This window comes from Carassius carassius, chromosome 18, assembly GCF_963082965.1.
Source record: "Carassius carassius chromosome 18, fCarCar2.1, whole genome shotgun sequence".
NCBI classification, from domain to species: Eukaryota; Metazoa; Chordata; class Actinopteri; order Cypriniformes; family Cyprinidae; genus Carassius; species Carassius carassius.
The window spans coordinates 18,360,962-18,378,426 of record NC_081772.1 but is presented as its reverse complement, the minus strand read 5'-3'; the positions used below and the strand labels follow the sequence as shown (position 1 = coordinate 18,378,426).

The 17,465-nt window shown below is 36.0% G+C and overlaps 1 protein-coding gene across 1 annotated transcript in view; it reads left to right on the top strand.

Moving 5' to 3' along the window:
- The window catches only part of LOC132092605 (cadherin-2), a 51,194-nt gene extending 47,131 nt beyond the window's left edge, over positions 1-4,063 (top strand). The window contains exons 15-16 of the mRNA XM_059498907.1: positions 186-350; positions 2,138-4,063. Of these exons, the coding sequence (XP_059354890.1) occupies positions 186-350; positions 2,138-2,344 (372 nt within the window). The 3' untranslated portion in view covers positions 2,345-4,063. The remainder of the gene's footprint in view (positions 1-185; positions 351-2,137) is intronic.
- The last annotated feature ends 13,402 nt before the right edge of the window (positions 4,064-17,465 follow it).

Here is a 17,465-nt window from a genome sequence, read left to right as displayed (position 1 = left end):
TTAAACCCACATGAATATCTTTCTTATGGAACAAAGCAAAATTAAATTACATTACATTACATTAAATTACATAAGGTCAAAACGTTCCTTGTTCTCCATGCAGATGTTTCCAGAAAACCAAGGGCTTTGAGCAGACCTCTAACCCTATTTGTGATTGTCTCTTCCCGCTATCTGTATTTCTTTAGGACTATGATCTGAGCCAGCTGCAGCAGCCCGATACTCTGGAGCCAGACATGATCAAGCCCGTCGGGATCCGCCGGCTGGACGAGCGACCGATGCACTCGGAGCCCAACTATCCCATCCGCTCGGGTGCACCCCATCCCGGAGACATAGGAGAGTTCATCCACGAGGTACGCCATGTGTGCGCTCTTCTAAAGGGTCATGTCATATAAAATGGCTCGATGGCACCAGTGATAAGACTTAATGGTGATTTATTGGTTAATTGGACCAAGGTTTTTAGTTTTAGTTTTGTTGAATATTAGGCAGGCTCAGGGATTCAATAGCTCATGCTACAGTCTGTGGATGCACGCCCTCCCACGCACATGCAGACATCACATGCTCTAAGAAGTGCAACTGCGCTCAAAGCAGTGTGAGATTTAAAGCAGGTAATGAATTAAACATTACTGCTAAATGTAGATGGCTTTGAAGACAGCAGCATTTGCCAAACTGTTGGACCAAACTTCTTTAAAGAAACACAGCAGTTAGGATTTTTAGCTGTTTTTTAGCATTCCAACAAAAATTGTCACTTATGAGTTTTGTTTATGTCTGTAGAAAGATTTGTTTGGACAAGCGATTTCAGGATTCAGAATTATGTCAGCTGAACGTCTATACAGTGTTTAGTCTATGTTAGCACTCTGCCTGGACTTTGTTATGCCAGGAATAGAACTTTATTTGTACAATCTGGCAGGCTTTCAAAACCAAGTGAGCTGCCTACCTAGACAGCATTTCTAAGCGCCAAAGGCATTCAAATTTAATGTGCATTTGTATGTTTGATTCACTACCAAATCAGTTGGGCACATGTAAATTTAACATTTGAATCTGTCAATGATGCCCATAAATGTTGCACAGTAAATGCGTTTTTGTCTATATAATGTTTGTGCCTCGTGTTTTGTAACTAAATTTGTGTGTGTGAAATGCTGCACTTCTGCTACTTGTTTTCCATTAGAAGGAAATGGCATTTCAAATACTAGCTTTAGCACATTTATGCTGATTAAGAAGTGACTGTTATGACTGTTGAGGGCATTTGTGCACTTTGCTTATATTTCTTTACATTTTGTATCGTTTTTAATAATATTTTTATACAGACAAAACTAAGTGAATAAAAAAAAATAAGTAAAAAAATAAGTGACTTAACAAAAGAAGAAATAAAAAAATAAAGTGAATGTATTGATACATAATCAAAAGATGGTTAATATATTAGCATTTATATATTCTGAAAATGACTGTATTCTAATAATTCATTTGATCATGAGAAAGTTCAAAGATTAAACTTCAGAGGAACTTCTAAAGAGGTTAAAAAAAATTGCTGGAGCCACAAGTGAAATTTTGAATAGATTGCAGGTTTCCAGAGAGGCAAGACACATTTCCTTACATACTAGGAAATAATGGTCATTCAAATTTTCAGATTCAACTGCACACAAATACTACAAAATGGTACGGAATAGTGCAGAAGTATGTGAAATAGGACGCACACACTCTTTTTACTTAATGGGTTTCAGTTGTATTGTCACTCCTTCCTCCTTCCTTCCTTCCTTCCTTCCTTCCTCTTCTCACTTAAGTTGTTTCTCATCCAGTGCCCTGAAAGAGCGTTCAGTGTTTCATTGTTTAATTGCGTGAGCTCAGACTGTGCTTAGCTGTGCCATTTCCAGAACGTCGCCGCTTATAAATAAATGCTTTAGCCTGTTCCAGAACCCAGCATCTGTTTGCACAGCGACCCCAATCCTTCTCTGACTTTCCTCTCCTCCCATCTCCCCTCCTCCTCTTTTGTTCCTACTTCTTTTTCTCCATCCCATCCCCCTCTGCGCTTAAACAGCAATACCAAATGAGTAATTGAAATGGTTTTACTAGACAGTGTTGATGTGCTTTTTTTGAGATGTGTCTATTATAAAACCACATCCGTTCTCGTCATGTTCCCCAGGGTCTCAAGGCGGCCGATACGGATCCCACGGCCCCTCCGTATGACTCCCTGCTGGTGTTCGACTATGAGGGCAGCGGCTCCACAGCTGGATCGCTCAGCTCCCTTCACTCCTCCAGCAGCGGAGGCGACCAGGACTATGACTACCTCAACGACTGGGGCCCTCGCTTCCGCAAACTTGCCGACATGTACGGAGGCAACGACGACTAGCTTACGCCATCACTGCAGGACCACAGAAAGAGAAGGAAGGACCGGAGGAGGAGGGAAATTAAAGAAAAAAAAACATCTAAAAACCAGTGTGGTACTTTTTTTTTTTTATTGTGGGACGTGGACAGTGCAGAATCAAAACGATGAAGAAACCAGTATACCCTAGAGAGACAGAGAATGAAGACTAGACAGTGGAAGGAAGACCACCATGTCAACAAAACAAAGGCTCTCCAAGGCCCTCTGTTGTAGACAGAGGGGGTCTAATGAAGGAAGTCTGCCTAGTTTTGGTTCAGTCCAGGATTTTTTCGCCCTAAGTTTGAAGGATCATCGGTACAGAACGTATGAAGGAACGCTTAAAGAACGTTAAATGAATGCTAAGTTACACTTGAATCTCACAGTACAGAAGCACTGGGATATTATGTGCCTTTTTGTACATTTTTTGGTTTCATTTTTACTTTCTTTTTCGGTCTTTGTTGATTTGATCTGATGATGTTTTTCTGTTCAATGGCTTTGGTGGCTCAGAGTTTTGGAGTGTTTTTGTCGTGAGCCTGTTTATAACGTTTATGCTTCTATACACTTCTGTTTGCGTTTCTCACCACCACGCTGTTCGTTCACGTATCAAAACGAAGACTTTGGAAGAGTGAGAGCGTCTAGATAGAGAACAGCTTTGTACAGTATGCTAGAAAATAGATTTCAGTTTCTCGTTTTTGTTGCGTTTTCCTCTTTTTATATATATATACATATATAAATTCACAGTTTTTTCACCAAAACGTTAACTTATGCAGCTGGTTGCAAAATGGGAGACGAGCATTATTATTTGGTAGCAGAACGTTTTGTTTTGTTCATTTATTTCTCTCTCTCTGCATTTTTTTTTTTTGAAGTGGTTTAGGATTTTGCAAATGAAAACATCCTGTTTTTTCAAATGTCATCTGCCTTAGTCATCCTGGTATTCTTTCATTTTTTACTCCACTGTAAATTAAATGGTGTGTACAGTTTTTTATTTTGTTTCTCCTCTTTTGATGTAGTCTACAAAAAAGAACAGGGCGTGAAGAACTTGTATATGTATAATTTGGACTACAGACACAAGGATTTTTGCATGTTTTTATCTTTTCCGTATAAAACAGTCTTTCTGAAATTTATTTCCACACAATTAAAGAAACGCCCACCTCAAAGGAGACTAGAGCAATTAAGTGACGGAGAAGTTTGGTCCAAATACCCACTTGCTTTCATTCCTTTTTGGTTACGCCCTTTCGGCCCAATTCATCACCTTCCATTTGCGTCAAGGATTCCTTGTTGACTTTTTGCTTCTTTTGTTCTTCTCTGCTACGTTCTACATTTCCATTGTCTTCTCCCCCAGGCCACTCTCATGGATCAAAGATGTCGATTGACGTTCAAGGCCAAACTCCTAAATGCATGATCCTTCGGGATCTTCATGTTTGAACTAAACTGAAAAGATGGACCGAAGCCCTCATCATAACCGTCTCTGCCCGTTAAAGAACCGTGTGTGCGTGCGTGTGTATCACTGGATGCCGTCAGAGAGGGCCAATTAAAAGAGCAGGATGGAAGTACAAGGCCAGTACACTCATGAGGCTCAGCCATAAGATGATTAACAGCTTTTTAATGAACGATGGCTGTCCAGAGTTCTGTCGGCTCTGGTTGCAGTTACTTGTTGATATTATGACCCATTGCAGCCCAAATGACCAATAAAAGTCTAATTTTGGAGATGATGATTTGTTGGTTTTCTTTGCTTTATTAGTGCTTTAGCTCTGTTCCGAAACCTAGCAAGTCCCTAGATAGTCAGTTGGCTTCCAAGACAGGAACCTAAGCATCATGGGATCTCACTAGTGACCGATTTAGACAAGCAAATCACAAATAGCGCTCCGCATGGGAGACTCGACTCCCAATTGGTTTAAATAGGGTTAGTATGTTAGTACAGTATGTTGCTAAGCGAAAAGCTTTCTTAATAAATTATAGCTTATAATCTTAATAAGCATAAAAATTAGTGATGCATAGAAATTTAGGCACCCAAAAAAAGTGGTTAAAACAGTAAATAATTCAGTTTCTATAACTAAAATATAAATGAAATACATTTTTACTACAACTGCTTTAAATTATCACCTAAGAACAAGATACAAAAACTGAAGTACCAAACTGCTAACACTGATAAACATAGCAAAATAAATACCATTGTAAAATAATTTTTTTGCTACATAGAACAATTTATTATCAATATTTTTCAGTATTTAATAAAATAGTAATCTATTAAAAAATGTTTATCTTGCCTTATCCACCATTTTGAAATTATCATTTGCTGAGCTTGACACAGTGCATTATGGGATCACCTGCTGCTGCCTTTGGATAAAATTAGGTACCTTAATTAACTAGTCGACATTTCAGAACAGCCTTTGTGTCTGAGATGCCCTAAAATGCTGCCTACGCAGGCAGCTCACTAGGGTTTGGTATGAGATAATTGTATATATGCATGCTAAATGGGCTCCATTAAATAGAAAAGGAAATGCCGTTGCATACCTTGACCTTAGAAGTGATTACTGGCAGCTGGGTCATTATCTGGGTCTGTGCGTGCCTGCCTCCATCATTTGAGTCAGTCTACAGTCCACACACACCAACTGTATTTCTATATTCCCTTTAGGGCTATCCTTTGCTCCACCTTCTCTATCTAACGTACTCCGGGGACTAAGATTATTGTGCCAACATCAAAGCCTGGCCTCCCCACGTCCCATTGTGTGTGACTGAGAGAATGAGAGATCTAAAAAAGTGGAAGTCTTGTTGCTTAAGGTCACATGAAGGATGGGGAATAAGCTTTTCTCTGTGCTGCTATCTCCTTCATTCCACACTCTCTACTTACAATATATACACACATATAAAAATCCTTCCTGCATTTTATATTTAGAGTTCTTTTCCTATTTCCTTTTTATATGCCATGTTCCTTCCCCCTCTTTGTCTGTCCTTTGTTTAATTATTTTTTTGCTCGGTTTTGTCAGTAATGGTCTGGCCAGTCCAGTGGAACACTTGATCCTTTGTTACGCCAAAGGGGTACGTGTGTGTGTGTGTGTGTGTGTGTGTGTGTGTGTTTGAATAATAAAGAGAAGGAAAGGCAGTCAGTGAAGCAGGGATTTACTAGGGTAGAGTTTTAAAATTTGTGATGATATATACATTTTTGTTTATATGCTTGTATACCCATAGGAGTATTTTTGTTTGTATGTTTTAAAAAAGAGGATCAAACCATCAATCTAATTATAACTACTGCTCTAAGGAAATTATTTGACATTATATATATATATTCAGATACACAAATGATCCTGATAAAATTGTACTGATATGCAGCTTCCTTTGCAGTTCATTTTTATGTATTGCTTTTTTTTGTGTGTATCTTTGTTTTATTTTTTTATTTTTTTTGTCTTTTGGCTTAGCCCACACCTCTGCAGATCCATATGGAGTCATCCATTGATCAAATATTGAAATCGTATATACGTGTATGTTAAATATATGTTGTGAAATCTGTAAAGAATCACAGTAAATATTTCCAATTTAATGGATATCTTATTTAAAATAAATAAATACATAGCTTACATAATGAAGTAATGTCTTAGAGTATGTTCCAAAAAATAACTTATTTAAATACGGTAGTCATGATAGTTTTTATATTTGTTCTTAAGTTAGCAGAGTGGGCTATTCTTTGTTGCAAGATTTACTAATTTTAGCTGCAATTTTTTGTTACCTCTGAATTATAGAGCAAGGTACAGCAATAAATAATTTTGATTGACAAAAATTACCTGACTAAAAAAACAAAAAAATGTAGGGCCATGCCCCGGAAGCACACTACTTATTTGGCTGTTACATGGTCTTCTGCATCACAGAATACAGACTGTTAACTCCCATTTACAACACAGGTAAATAGGCTATGATTTATTTTGCTGTGTTGCTGAAAAGCAGTGCAGGGACACTGTTTTATGTTATTTCCTATTTCTAGGTTAATCATCTTACAAGGGGATTCTGCAAGGCAAATGTAAATTTATGAGCACAACTGTAAATTGTATACAAAAGGACCAGTAAAGGGAAAGGGAGGCCTGCATGTGTATGTAAGAGAAAGAGCGTGTGAAGGGGAGTTTGAGTTTGAGTCTCTATAAATAGGACTTAGTGCAGGCTGGAGGATGGAGATGACATTGATCAACTGATACAGGGAGAACACCTCTCATCCCCCATTTCACTCTCTCTCTCTCTGTTTCTTTGCCTTTTACATTCCTGCTTTGCCATTGCTGTCAGGGTCAAACTCTCTCCTCCACAGTGTAGTAAGAGTGTATGTGTAAGAGTTTGCATGTGCATGGTTTTTTTCCCTTTATGCTATAATACATTAATAAACATTTGTTTATGATTCATTGTGAAAGGCAAAATTAAATAGGTTAATCAAAGTTATGTTATTATTTACTCATCCTTATGTGATTCTAAACCTCTGAATTTCAATATTTAGTAGAGCACAAAACATGACTTTTGATGTCAAACCTGTTAGAGCCAAGAGGGAAGAAGGAAAGATTTTCGGTTACAAATCCAACACACTCTCAAGGCACACTCTGAGTTTTGTTCTGGTGAACTTGTGGTTAATTCACATGAATTTTTATTGTCTCAGTTTTCATATGATCTGCTTTACACCCCAATAATGGTTTTGTTTAGGGGTGGACCTTCATACCTTCATACAACCTTTTTCTAAAAAATAATGCATTTCTATACAAATCACATCTTAAGAATTCATACAAAATTACCACTTTATAAAATAGTTGTTTTCTCTTTTTCTTTTCTTTTTCCGTCATATGGCTTCAGAAGACTTCAAATATAGTCATTTGGATTACTTTGATTATATTTTTATGCTTTTTGTTATTTTGTAGCTTGAAACCATGTCTCCATTCATGTTGATTAAAAAAACATTGTGTAAGATAGATTTAAAATTGGTGTAGAAACTATTTTCACTTAGAAATTGCTTAAATTTCACAAACAATTATAAAGGGATGGCAAGTATCACATCTCATTAAATGTTAAGTAGAAAAACTTTTAATAGCATTTTCATGTAAAACATATTCCAGAAATCGCTTTTATTTATGACTTTGAAAAATAGTTTTTTACAGTGTGTATTAGCATCCCGTGCATTCTTCGAAAATGCTCCTTGTGTTCATTCAAGGAACGAAGAAAGAAAGCAATATGAGTTTGAAAGGCCTCTCTATTGGATATTTCCTGTGAATAAATTACAGAAATGTCATTAGTAGTTAAATTATTCCTGTAATTATAGTATAGGAGGGTAACATGTTTGGTGAGTGGGAATTAGTGTTCCTATAGCTGCTACATAAATGAATCGGACTGAATCGAACGATTGATTGAAGATTGACATCCGGTCTATGATTGATGTGTAGATTCCTAATGTACTAGAAATCATAATATACCCTTCATTTTGCAAATTCTTCGGACATGCCCGGACATTCAAGATCACATGACGAAGGGAATGATGCAGGATGTTACTTTGGCATGTTGGCCACAGAAATGGCCTGAAGAGTCAACAAGAGCTTCTCCCTCCCTGTCTGTACTGATGTGAGAGGACATAAGAGGGAGATCGGGCCAACTATATCATTGTACTGACAGGGTCTGTCCACAGCTCTGGGGAAGAGAGAGTCATTCGCATAATGCATTCACTCCCATTTTGGATGTGGTCTGCTGAAATCCCAAGTAAATCAGAGCACTTGGCAATCCTGTGTCACAAAGCAGGCTGCTTAAGACAAATGTCCTCTGATGAAATATCATACTGCCTGTTTTCAGGTGGTTTAGGTGCTCCTTGAAACCAGCCTTTCATCAGAACATCTTAAACCACATGCTTGTGGACACTGCAGGAAAACTGCTAATGTTTTTTTTTCTTCTTCTTCTTCTTTTTAGTTCATACAACAATGAAGATTTGCTGAAAATGTTCTTACTCAAAGACGTAGATGACTTTGTTTCTTAGGAACAGATTTGGGGAAATTTTGTGAAATTAAGCATTACATCACTTGCTCACCAATTGATCCTCTGCAGTGAATGGGTGCTGTCAGAATGAGAGTCCAAACAGCGGATAGAAACATCACAATAATCTTCAAGTAATCAACACAAATCCAGTCCATCAATCAATCTTTTGCAGAGACAACCTGGGTTTGTAACACGTTTTTAATGTCAAACCATCGCTTCTGGCTAAAATATGAGTCGTCTATACATGATATTGCTTTCTCCAGTGAAATTTGCACTGATTAACCACCGAAACAGTTATGTATATAACAAATATGTAAATAGATTTGGATGTTAGAAGACAACAGGATTATTTATTTCTTTATTTTTTTAACTGGAGGAAGCATTATTATGGATTATGGACCAAACGGTTTACATTTTAAATGCCTTGATTAATTTTCTTACAAACATGCTTCACTTTCAGCGTTTGACTACACAAGACATTAACTGATGGACTGAAGTCATGTTGATTACTTGTGAATTGTTATAACTTCACAATCTGTGATCTCAAACAGTGCTCTGATTTTGCGGGATTGAATTCTGCAATTAAAAAATGAGGTTTCCATAAAAGGACTCAAATGTTTCTCCTCAAATTTTTGGAAGAGCTTTTATTTGGCCATAACCGGTCCTTCACATTAACGTCTTCATACTCATATTGTATGTCAGAATTGTCTCGTTTGTGTTTATTTTTAATCCTCATAAGGGGTTTTCAGAGAAGCATCTAAATAACTGAAAACTGCATAAAGTCTACTGAGCTTCATTATTAAAGAGCAACTTCTGAGCAGTGAGAAGTAAAATGTTACTCTCCGTAACCACATCACGCATATAAATGTGTGGGTGAACAGCTGAATAATTTTATGGTGTGAGCATGTTACAAACTGCTGGGTCGGGAAATGTGGTTTAATGATATAATCCAGCAATGGGAGTATTACATTAAGCAGACCCAAAGCAAGTGAAAGGATAGAAAGCAGACCTACATCAAACTAGCAAACGGAAATAAAGGCCTTGTGTCTGTGAAAACTCCTGGAGAATAAAGGGCTGTTATGAAGGGATATACCACGGTACAAAAGCATGAATACTGCTTAACGCCTCTAGAGCCAGATTCTGCTTTTGGACAAGATAGATTCCAAGATGTTATTATTCCAGCTGAGGTGAAAACACTGTTTTGGAGAGCATGTCTGTGGTTCTACACATTTTGAAATGCTTGTTTGAATAATTCAGCCAGAGGTACCAAATGTGCATTAATTCCCAAGTCTAGTGCCTTTTCCTCTCATTTCTCCTCTTTAGCTAAGAGATGGTCTCTTTTCATTACCTATGGCACGTCTTTTTCTCTTGTTTTCCTCTTCTCTGTCCTACTCTGTTGTCCCTCTTTGCACAGAGTATGTTAACATGTTTGCTTTCTTAATGTATATTCTTGGTTTAATTGTGAAGTTTATCAGTGTATGTAAGGAAAATATTTCAAATATTTCATAATATTTTGACACACTACTGTTCTACACTACATTACACTACACTATATAATGTTTAGATTGTTTATCATTTATAATGTTGCAAAAGATTTATTCAGATTGATGCTGTTCTTTCGAAAATCTTGAAAAAAGAAATTCCACCCAGAAATATTAAGCAGCACAGTATTGATAAGTGGCCCCAAAATATACTTCCTTTTCTGTGACATCACTTAAAGGCATAGTTCACCCAAAAATAACATTTCTGTCATCATTTACTCACCCTCCACTTCTTCCCAACCTAAATGAGTTAAACACTCTACTGTTAAACACAAATAAAGATATTTTGATGCTGGTAATCAGATTTTTTTTTTCATACTATGAAAGTCAATGGCTTCTGTCAATAGTTAATGGCTAAAACAAGAGGTCAAGGTTTTGCTAGGTAGCATGTTCCTGTTAGGTCCTGTTGACTCACAGCTCCATTGTTATGTAAAGCCAACCATCCAAAATTATTATTATTATTATTATTTTCATTTGGAAATACAGCAATTCCCATTTATGTAAAACCAAAAAGAGAATCTAAATATCTTTTTTGAACTGCTAAATGCCTTTACAGTAAATTAAAATGCATGGCTTTATGAAAGTCCCATGCACCATTTTTTTTTTTTTTTCTTCATCCCTCATTTCAAGGTACAATGGCGCCCAGTAAATCCTGGCTATAATATCTGTGTGTCTCTCTCCTTCTCTATTAGAGTATAGCCTCTAGTCTTGTTATCTATAGTGTTATTCCACTGAGATACAGGGGAGGAGGGTCTTAATGCTCCAACATTACATTACATTCACTATAACAGTCTGGATTTGTGTGCCTTTGTGCATTTATGCTTTCATTTCACCCTGTCTTCCATAAAAGCTGCTTGCTACATCAACAGTTTCAGGACTGAAACACTCTCTAGACATGGACACATTCAGTCCCACCCTGCAGCTTGTCACAGACGATGAAAGACAGAAAATAGCAAAAAAAAAAAAAAAGGAAGCAAGCCAGCTACACGTCACGACATTGATTATTTAATACTTCAATACAGACTAGTGCAACTATCTAATAACTCTTTTAATTAGCGCTGGCTAATAGAATATGCTTTCTCCATGTTTCAGTGTCTATCTTCGCTCCCTTCTCTTTTCCGTTTAATTCATACTATCCATCTCTGTTCTCTCGTTGCCCCTGGGGGTTTTCTCTCCTCTTGATTGTGGGAAAACTGGGATTTGAGTTAGAAGACAATGAAGTTGGATTCCATCTTGCGGCAAATCCCAGAGGGCAGCTGGTGGACCATGCATTACGGAGCATGCCTTCACTTCTCTGCACCGCTACGTTTAGCATCACTCGCTTGAATTCCACTGCCGTGCCAACAGTCACTCTCAAAAGTTCACACATCACCAACACCAATACAAAATTAGAGCCGTTTGGGTGGGCTTTTAAACAAATGGGTGGGCCTACTGGAATTATTGTGTATTTCTATTAATACAGTTTAACAGAAAACATTTAAAACCACATTTAACAGTTGAACTATAAATCTGAATAAGATTTAAGAATATTCAATCAGAATAAGATAGTGACAACATATGGTTTGTCTAGTCTCTTACCGGAGCTTTGGGTATTTTCACAAGAGTGGAAAATAAAGAATGTTCATGCAAGAAATGCTTGCACTGTGTCTTAAACAGCCACGACATGGGATTCTATTTTTTAAATGGTATTGTGTGATCCATAATGAAAACGGCAATTAATTTACCTTAGATCTTAATAATAATTTAAAAAATGTTCAAACTGTGAACTCTATTGTCAAACAAGTGTTCTATGACAAATATTGTATCAGTCACCAAGAATTTGTTTTGAATGATTAAATTGTTGTAGATTACGCACTTACCCAATTTTCTTGCATTTGCGAGACAGCAGTGTGCTTGCACAGAGCCTGCGTCAACATACTCTCTGATTGGCTGATCGGCTTTTGTTATATTTTATATATATATATTCGTTTTTTCATTACTTAAATGGTACAAATTAAATTTTTTGTTCTGAAGTATAATTATATATATAATCATGATACATTTTAAAAGTATCTCTCCCAACCGCAACGTTGCTGTCTATACTATCATTCAAAAAATTGGGGTTGGCTAGATTTTTGTTTGTTTTTTAAATAAGTCTTGTGCTGAACAATGTTGTATTTATTTGATCAAAAATACTAGACAAATGTGAATTATTACATTTGAAAAGAACTGTTTTCTATTTCAATATATTACAACATGCAATTTTATTCTTGTGATGCAAAGCAGAATTTTCAGCAGCCATTACTCGAGTCTTCAGTGTCACATGATCCTTCAGAAATCATTCTAATGTGCTGATTCTGCTGCTCAAGAAACATTTCTTTGATGAGTAGAAAGATCAAAGGAAATAAAAGTCTTTACTGTCACTTTTGATCAGTCTAATGTGTCCTTGCTGAATAATAGTATTAATGTATTATTAATACTTCCAAAAAATGTCCCAAAATAATCTTTCTGGCCCCAAACTTTTGAAAGGTAGTCTAGAGGAAATACTCCAAATTGGTCACTTATGAGGTTAAGTGTCTGTTGGGATGCTATCTTAGAAGACAGTTGTCTGTGTTTTGGACGAAAGCTATAGCTTCCCACTCTGATCCGTATACAGTTTAGTAACTGCTAGGTTTGAATCACCATTTTGACACTAATCTAGATCATTACATAAGCTGATGTATTGTTTCGTGGTAATGTGAAACACCATTTGCCAGAGTATTGATGGTTGGAGCTCAGAGTGTGATTATGGGAGATCTGGCTGTGGGGAGAATACAGCAGAGGATCTCCTGCTGAGAGACAGTATGTCTGAGGAGCACAACAGGAGCCTGGGAGCTAGACACGGATGACAGGTTTAATGGTGCGTCTGTGCATTAACGTCACAATATGCTACTCAAACTCGCTCCTGTCTAATTGCCTGATGTTTGATACTTCTAAAATGTCCTAATTCCTGAAAATTAGCCACTGTTACTTGTTTTGTTCATCATATATTTGCAGTTTGCAGCGTGTGTGTGCTGTCTTAGCAGACCATCTGGAGAGTATCCTCCCTGACCCAGCAGCCATCTGGGTCCAGTCCAGGATTCACGTCCATTCTGGTACCATCTGATGCACCTCACAAATTTCACAGTGGGGAGAAAAGTTTCAGACTCATTTGCTTGATATCCTGATGAGTTATTTGAGGGACTAAGTGAATGTCGATATATGCTAATGTGAGTTTGTGCATCTAAAGTGCTCAAGGCACACAACCGTGGTCTGGAAGTGTTTATCACACATAAGCCGTATTTGGACGGGACTAGTTTTCCCTGAGGAGGTCATGTAAATATAGAGTTTCGCAGACGTAGGTTTAATTCTTACACAGCCTTGGTAAAAATTACAGAGCTAATTACAGAGTGTTTTTCAGCTAACTCTTGGGTTCCTCTAAGAAATCTTAATTCAGTTCTCAGTTAATTATATCCATAACACTATAATTATATTGCAAATAATTTTTTCCAATTGTTTTCATGATGCACGCAGCCAGAGCACTTGACCTTCCAAAGCACCCACTTACAGACAACAAACACTCCTGGTAATCAAAACTGCGTACTACTCTTATAATTTTTGCCATATCTTTATGTGGTGTTTCTTCATCTGTAAATGCTAATGGACCTTTGGTTTAGCAAAGTCCATTGTTACATATTCATACATGCACGTATTACATTCAGTTTTAAGTCTCAAACATTACCATCACATCTCAAATTATGTTTTATTTTTAATAGCATTCTATGGAGGAAATGATGGTGACAAAGATGCTGTTGCATCTGAACTCTTCATATATATACATACATACATACATACATACATATATACATATATATATATATATATATATATATATATATATATATATATATATATATATATATATATATGAAGAGTTCAGATGCAACAGCCTCTAAGTGCCATCTGAAATTTTCATATAAAATCAGCATTTTTATCAGGCTCCTATGTTTAGGTTCAGTAACTTTTTTATGCAATTAATGTGAAATAACTGAACATAAAGGGAATTTAGGAGCCTGATAAAAATGCTCATTTTAAAATGGCACTTAGAGGCTTTTGCATCTGAATATATATATATATATATATATATATATATATATATATATATATATATATATATATATATATATATATATATATATATATATATATATATATATATATATATATATATATATACTGAAATACTGGAAGCAAAGTAATACAAACGGTGAAACAGTTTGAGTTCTGTTATCACTAGAATAGTGCACCGCTGGAAAAAGCTCTTAGATTTGAGGACCACATATATTTGCAATTTGAGCCTGATGAATATTGGCATACATCCTGGAATGTGGATTTGGATACATCTTCCAACATGGTTGTTTGAGAAATTAAATGGTACGCACTACATCTGTTGCCAAACATGCAACATGCCAGAGACATATTAATCGCTTTAATAATGATCCAATCCTAGACTCTTCAGTATTTGCTTATTTAAAATCTTAGATAAGGGTAAAATAGTCAAATCTTTACATAGTACATAATTAAAAAAATATATATTATGTCAATTATTTTACATAAATTATTGATGCATTATAAAACGTTTCCAAGACAGTTTTAAAGGGACCATGAAAAACAAAAATGACAAATCTTATTTTCTTATGTTTGATTGTTGCAGTCTTTATAATTATTGATTTATTCTATCATCTCAAATAATGTTTTATATTTAATAGCATTCTGTGGAGGAAATGATGGAAATTTTTGTCTTGCTAATTTCATAGCTAGCTTTTTTTGCATCCTTATTACTTTTTATTTCAGTACATATTTTCTGTAAACTTTATTATAGGCTGCTTTGTTTGGTGTGATGAAAATTACTGTAAAAACTGTAGGACTTTTTTTTTTTTTTAAGAGAGATTGAAGTCATTTTCACACAATAAACATTGAAATTGTTCATTTATTTCACAATTTGTTTAGATTACCACATTTTTAATCACCTAATAATTTCTAATTGTATAACCATGATTTAAGAATAAAGTCTCAGATAAGGGTATACTAGTAAAAACTGTACATAGTAAAATTAATGATGAATTTCAAAAACAGTTTTAAAGCCACCATGAAATCAAAATTGACAGTTCTTATTTTCTTTCAATTTAATGTTGCAGTGTTCATTATAAATGATTTATCCATGCACACTATATTTTTGCATTATTTTCATGCCAAGTTTAATTTGACAAATAGTTGAACAACATTTAGAAAGTTGAAGAAATGTCAAACTACAGAGATCAATTTTCAATCTGATTCAGTACATGATGTCCTTTATAAATAATTATAGCTCTAACGTCTTTAAAAAAAAAAAAACTAGTGTGTGCAATGCATGTGCTAATCTTTTGTAACCTCCTCTAAGTTCACTGTGACCGTGGGCACTTTCGCCTTCTTTTTCCACACCCTGGTCGGTGTTCTGGTTCTCTAATCAGCAGAGTTAAAGATAAAAGTATCTCCAATGGGATTGCATGTATCTCATTATTAAAAATGCATTTTTTAAGTTCCTATCCTGCCCCACAGCACAAACTGTTATTCTAATGAGATGGCTTTGACCTTTGTCACGCAAACTGCTGTCCTGAAAGCGAGTTTGCTTTGGGGGCATTCAGATCCTTCCACATTTGCTATGCTGGCCCGAGGAAATCTTGGCCAGTGCTGGCTTTTATCTTGGTTCCTTTCAGAAGACAGTATATATTGATCTCCCAAAAGAGGGTATAGGGTCTGGTTTCTGTTTTATTTCAGAAATGCCACACACACACACAAAAGTAGTACATTTGGATGCATCGTTTGAAAACAGCCTGTAATGTATAAACATGTTGGTATGCAGAAGGTTATGTTTTAATGATTGCCTCTGTTAACCGCAGCGTTCATGAGTAATTGGTTCTAGCGGAAGATGCTAACCCCTCACTACACGCGAGCAGAGTAATAAAAACAATTGAAAATATGCATCAGGGAACGCCAACCTGAGACAAGCACACTTGCTTTAGCTTCTCGACCACTGGAGAGAGCATTGATTGCTGCCACAAAAACTAATTAAAGAAGCATTTGCTGTGCATTCCCTAATCAGGGGGAAACTTTTTAAGAGAGCAGCTTTGCATGTCATTAGCTTCCATAAGAAAAACCATTGCAAGAGGCTAATTGAACACAGTTGCCTGTTAGCAGACACTGCTACAACTGCACTAGTGTTATTGAGAGATTTTAGCTTTAGCATTTATTTAGCCAGTGAAGGGAAATAAAGCTGCAGGAGACTGAAATCATCGTGGGATGAGCATTAATAACCTGGCCTTTGCATCTATCTAATGGGTACTGCGCACCAAACATACACTTACATGAGCACTATGCCTGGCTAGCACTATCACACAATATCACACACAGATGAATAAATATAATTTCATTCCAAAATTGCACATAATCCTCTTGAATAAACAAGCAGCTACACAGCAGGGCTCTAAAGAAAATTGGCAAGCTGTTCGAGCTAGCAGTAGCATAACTATGCAGTATTAACAAAAGTAAAACAAAGCAAACAGGCCGCTGTTAGCTGATAGTGTGTGTTTTCAACCTATGCTCATTGAAAAAAATGTGCCTCTGCCTACATTTTGCAAAAAACGTACCTGTACATACATTTATTTGGACACTACTCCAATTGGACCTAAAAAAAACTCCTATGACAGTTCAATCAATGTAGTAACTACTTAATTATTGACAAATATGGCACCCTACTATTTCTCCCAAGGTTTTTTTTTTTTTGTTTTTTTTTTCAAACATTACATGCAGTATTTTTGTTCCTTGCCATATTTGCTTTTGACTTGCACATTAGGCGACTAAATATTTTATAGGCGACTAAATATGAGCCATGTACAATGTTATATATTATGCCACAACTACTTTCAATTAACTCAGAAGTTATAGTGTTTAAGGGTGGGTGATATTATCAACATTTTTAACAGTGTCATGTATATCCATCACTTCACTGCGTCAGTGTGACACATCACCAAAAAGCCTAATACAGTACACTCATGTTGAGAGGTACTGTATGTACTATGTAGTAAATATGTTGTTTGATTATATGGTCAAAAAAGAATATTTGAAAAACTATTTTATTGCCTAATGAGATATTAAATGTTGGAAAACAGTACATCCCTGCCTGCATACCTACAGTATAATCCACATATAATATATTATAGCAAATGTCAACTGTGATTGTTTAAACTGCAACTGCAACTGCAGCATCATTTAACTATATTATCGCCCAGCTATTTATATAAACTATGCTCAACTTTATCCCCATACATACAGTATACTCACATAAAATGGTCTTTCTGACCTTCAAATCTAATTTGCTGAGAGCCTTTTCCAGCAATGTGATAACAGAACTCTAACCATTTCACTGTTTGTATCACCCCGCTTGCACTATTTTACTGTGAGTGTCATAATGGATGCCTAAATACACTCTAATTGTATAAATAGTACTTTTTTTGGGTCACGTAATGTAGTTTAAAGAGTTTATCAGG